This window comes from Grammomys surdaster, unplaced genomic scaffold (assembly GCF_004785775.1).
Source record: "Grammomys surdaster isolate TR1022 unplaced genomic scaffold, NIH_TR_1.0 203, whole genome shotgun sequence".
Taxonomy (NCBI): domain Eukaryota; kingdom Metazoa; phylum Chordata; class Mammalia; order Rodentia; family Muridae; genus Grammomys; species Grammomys surdaster.
This window is the reverse complement of record NW_021604648.1, coordinates 10,821,984-10,826,653: the sequence shown is the minus strand read 5'-3', so window position 1 is coordinate 10,826,653 and position 4,670 is coordinate 10,821,984. Positions and strand designations below refer to the sequence as shown.

At 41.5% G+C, this 4,670-nt stretch overlaps 1 protein-coding gene across 1 annotated transcript in view; it reads right to left on the bottom strand.

Moving 5' to 3' along the window:
- Window positions 1–4,670, bottom strand: part of Ccdc83 (coiled-coil domain containing 83) — a 37,207-nt gene that overhangs the window by 10,325 nt on the left and 22,212 nt on the right. Inside the window, exon 6 of the mRNA XM_028770575.1 lies at window positions 2,307–2,375. Coding sequence (XP_028626408.1) covers window positions 2,307–2,375 — 69 coding nt within the window. The remainder of the gene's footprint in view (window positions 1–2,306; window positions 2,376–4,670) is intronic.

Below are 4,670 nucleotides of genomic sequence, written 5' to 3'. Positions count from 1 at the left end.
TGTGTGTGTGTGTGTGTGTGTGTGTGTGTGTGTGTGTGTGTGTGTGTGTCCTACTGCTCTGCGGATGTTTCTTTCTGCTTTATCTTTTTAGAGTTAATATTTCTTGGGTGCTGTGCTTCTTACATCAGTGATGTGTCTTGCCCTGAAAGAGTGCATTCTGCATTCTATTTTATATTTGATTATTTTGGCCTTGATGGATCCTGTTTTCTAAATAAACTGGCTCTCACATTTTTTGGTATTAATAAAAGCTCCTTTACAATTTTCTGAACTTCCCGTCAGCATCTTTTAGCGGTAACTTTTATTACTAGTGCGTGCTTCCACTCTCTTTAGTTCACCTGACTTTCTCTTCAGATTTGCCCAATTGTTCTTAATAATCCATTATCTGGTCCTATTAGGAAAGGGTCAACGGGATGGTGGTATTTTTTCCACCACTGTGTTTGTAGGACTGTTTTCATTCCAAGTTTCTCCTATGGCTGAGAGAGTAAGCTGAAGTAAATACGGTATGGCAGAGCAGGAGGAGTACTTGGAGTTGAGAAAGCAGGGGAAGGATATTTAGATTGTGCTCTCATGAATGCCACAATTAGAAACATATACTGGGTTTTTTTTTTTTTTACATATAATTGTCTCACATCTATGCTAGCAACTGTGTATCAGATGATTTCAGCTTTCTTGGGGGAGAGCCTGCAGGTTCCTAGGCTGAGGATAACTGCTTTGTTCCGTGTGTGGGGAATCCCAGGCATGCTTACTGATGCAGACTGTGGCACGTACTTGTTTTCTGCTCCTTTTGCATCCCTACTCTCTACAGCACACACAGACTCTGAGCAGAGGCTCCCCAAACAGTGTGCACTTCCCATGGACCATCTGGACAAGATGTTATCTACCAGGTTCACCCAGCAGCTTGCAGCTTGCTCTCACACCTGTCTTTGTTTTTTTGTCTGCCAGATAATTGTTGAAACCTCACCTACTAGTTCACCATACTTGTTATCTTTGCAGACAGGCTCTTTATTATATTTGTATAATTTTATTTCTCCCTTAGGAGATCAAGATGCAGCTTGCCATTCTGAGCCACATTATAATTCACAGTTTAATATAAGTGCTTCTAAATTAAAATGAAATGCTTGTGTGTGTGTGTGATTCATCCCCTCAATGAGTAAGTATATCTATACTCCTAGACATTCCTTAACTTTGTTCATTTACTAGCTCTTTTTGATAATCAAAGATTATTTTTTAATCACGGTAGATATACAGTTAAAAAGATATAGCCCACTCTGTCTGTGTATTAAGGACACAGGTCATGAACAGAGTTTCAATGTATTTTAGCAAGAATTCAGCAATGGAAGAAAATCCTGGGAAAGGAGCTCTCAGGATTCCCTGAGAGCATTATGAAATAATTCATAGGGAAATTGGTCATGAAAGAGTTAGAGTTATCCTGGCAGCAAGAATAAAGAAGGATTAGCAGTCAGGACAGAGTGACCAGCACATACAATGTGAGGAAGATAGGATAGTTCCAAGTAACAAAGATTATTCAGATCAAGACAATGATAGCATAGAGGAGAAGAGGGCCTGCTGAAGACGTCCTTACATGACCACACCCAGCAAACCCTGTGTGGCCCTGGCCTAGGGAAAGGGTCCTGGCCTAGGAGTTCATGTGAACTCTTGTACAGAGGTGAGGGGATCAGAGTGGAGAGAGACACAGATGCTGCTGTCTTGATCGCAGGCAAATGGCTGTACAAAATACTGTTTGTTTGTCCCGGTCCACAACTCCATATCATCCAGACTGGGTCAGGGGTTACCAGTGTGGGGAGAAGACCAGAGAGCTTCCTCCAGAGCTGGAGTGCAGAGGGAGTCAGGATCCAAAGGGAAACTCTGGGGTCAAAGTGCACGTTGGCACAATGGTAATATAAGCCACTCTGCCCTGTGCATCAGGTCAGGGGAGGAAAGAAAGTCTAAAAGGCTGAACACATTTCCAAAGGATGATGTGTTACCCAGAGGGTAATTTAAATCAGGAGCTGAAATGATCCTTTAGCCTTGCTAGCTACCCAGCAGGAGGCAGCTTTGGTTTTGAGGACACAAAGAAACTTGGCACATTTGAGTGTACAGTGTGGGTTTAGTCCCCAAATTATTTCTAGCTATTATTGAGGTTATTTATGGCGTTTGTTGAGTAACAATATAATAGGATTAGGTCTTTCTTTGGCAATTCTTTATGTCCGTTAAAATTCCAGGCTTGCCTTATGACTTCATCTTTATAATTAAAGGTCATTGCCAGTTCAAAAACAAAAATAATTATTTTGATACATTCCACTTACTTCTTTTTTTAGCCAATCATTCTCCCAGATCTCTCGATAGTTGCTCTTGTCAATGAACCGTACAGCGTGCTGAAAGAAAAGGATTCTATGAAGAAGAGTTGTCACAAGGGGACACACAATATCAGCACTGGTTGGACAGGCTTTATCTTCACCTTCATTTTAATTCTACTTTGAATCATCTGATATTTTACAATCTCACCCACAATACTTTGATAGAGGATGATTGTGTGTTTCTTAGTGAGGTGGTTTTATATGACTATCATGTTTCTAATCAGTTAGTAGAAGACAAAACCTCTTTTTAAAATAAATTAATTAAAAAATTTTAATTTACGTATTTTATGATTTCATGTGTATGAGTATTTTCCTTTGCATGTGCACCACATGCCTGCCTGGTGGCCACAGAAGTCAGAAGGGGGCATCAAATTTCCTGGGACTGAAGTCAGAGATGGTTTCCAGCTATCATGCAGGATTCAAACCTGAGTCTCCTGGAAGAGCACCAAATACACCAAACCACTGAGCCAACTCTCCATTCCAAGGTGTGCTTAAACTTAATAAAGGAGAGAATCTAAAAGAGCATAGCAAAATGAAACAAAAGAAATAGGGCCTGGGGAAATAGCCCATTGGCTACTGTTTGCAGTACAAGCATGAGGATCTGAGTTCAAATCCTAGCACTCATGTAAAAAAGCCTGCTGTCTGTGTGAGGTGAGTAAAAAGTACATAGTCTATGGGCTTTTACAACCCGAGTACCATCCCCAGAACCAACACTGGGAGAGAACCAAATCCCAAAAGTTGTCTTCTGACTTCTACATGTGTGCCATGACACATGTGCAGTCATACACACATGATTTTTTTTTAAATAGTTGGACATGGTAGTGTGCTGCCACCCTACCCCCACCCCAAATACTGGGAAGACTGAGACAAGTCAAGGATGCCAGGGCTCACTGGCCACACAGCCCAACCTTATGAGTGAGTGCTAGGCCAGTGGGAGCGTGGTAGACAGCTCCTAAGGAACAACGTCTGAAGTTGGTCTCTGGCTTCCATATGGTGTACACACATCTGTGCACGCACACAAGAACTTGTGCCCACGTAAATAAGCAAACTATTCTCCACTGTAAGTAAGGATAGAAATAACTTAATAGTATATTAAAGATAAATTGATTTAAGTTCATTTCGATTTAAGATCTAAGGCTTAAATTGACTTATGTCTTTTAAAGTAGAAAATTTTCAATGAAAAAAACTTTAGATCATGCTTATTAAAATTAAGGGAAGACATGCATTTTCTAGGAATGCTTATATTTCAGCTATAACTAAAATCTTGCATTTCTGCTACCATAACATATTACTTTTTAAATTTTAATTATTTAATTTTATGTGTATGGATGTTTTGTCAGCCCGCGTGTATGTACACCATGTGTGTGCCTGGTGCCCAAGGATGTTATGAGGGTACAGGATCCCCTGGAATTGGAGTTATGCATGGTCGTGAGTTACTATGTGGGTGCTGGGAATCAAGCCCAGGTCTCCTGTAAGAGCAACAAGTGCCTTTAAGAGCTGAGCTATCTCTCTAGCCCCTTCTGGGCTCCCCAATAAAATATCTGAACTAAATTTGAAGGAGGTCCTGAGGTTATGTGGTTTGTTGCCTAATTCACTAACAGTGGAACAGTGGTTTCAACTTCAGTTATATATCAGAACCTAATGAAAAATGTAAAAGCTATAAGCCAGAACAATATCCCAGAGCAATTACATTAGCATCTCTGTGGGTGGGACCCAGATAACACCAAGGTGATCTGAACCAGTAGTTAAGGTGGCACAACGCAGAACACAGGAAGCTACAAAAGGCAGCTAATCGGCTGAAAACTCATTGTAGCGCTCGTGGGGTGGGCTTTACATAGTGATACTGAGCCATGATCTGAAAGAGCTCCAAAATGAATCTGGATCGTGCAGGTCACTGTTCTATAGGCCGTCATTCCATTAGCAAGTCTCTACACCTTTCAGGATTGCCGAGAGATTTAAACGTCTTTGAGAAGAACACTTGACATTATAAGAAATTTGCTTTGTTTCATTTTGTCATGTGATATCCACATAGTCATTTAAAACATAGATCACTTCGCGACTGGAATTCACTATTTAGTCAGACTTGGTCACAGGGTGATCCAAGAGTATGGAGAGATACTCCAGGGATCGGTTCACATGACCCCTGCAAGCACACCGGGGATCAATTCCCACGACCTCTGCAGACATACCAGGGATCAGCTCCCAGGACCTCTGCAGACACACCGGAAATCGGTTCCCATAACCCCTACAGACACACCAGGGATCGGTTCTCATGACCCCTGCAGACACACCGGGGATCGGTTCTCATGACCC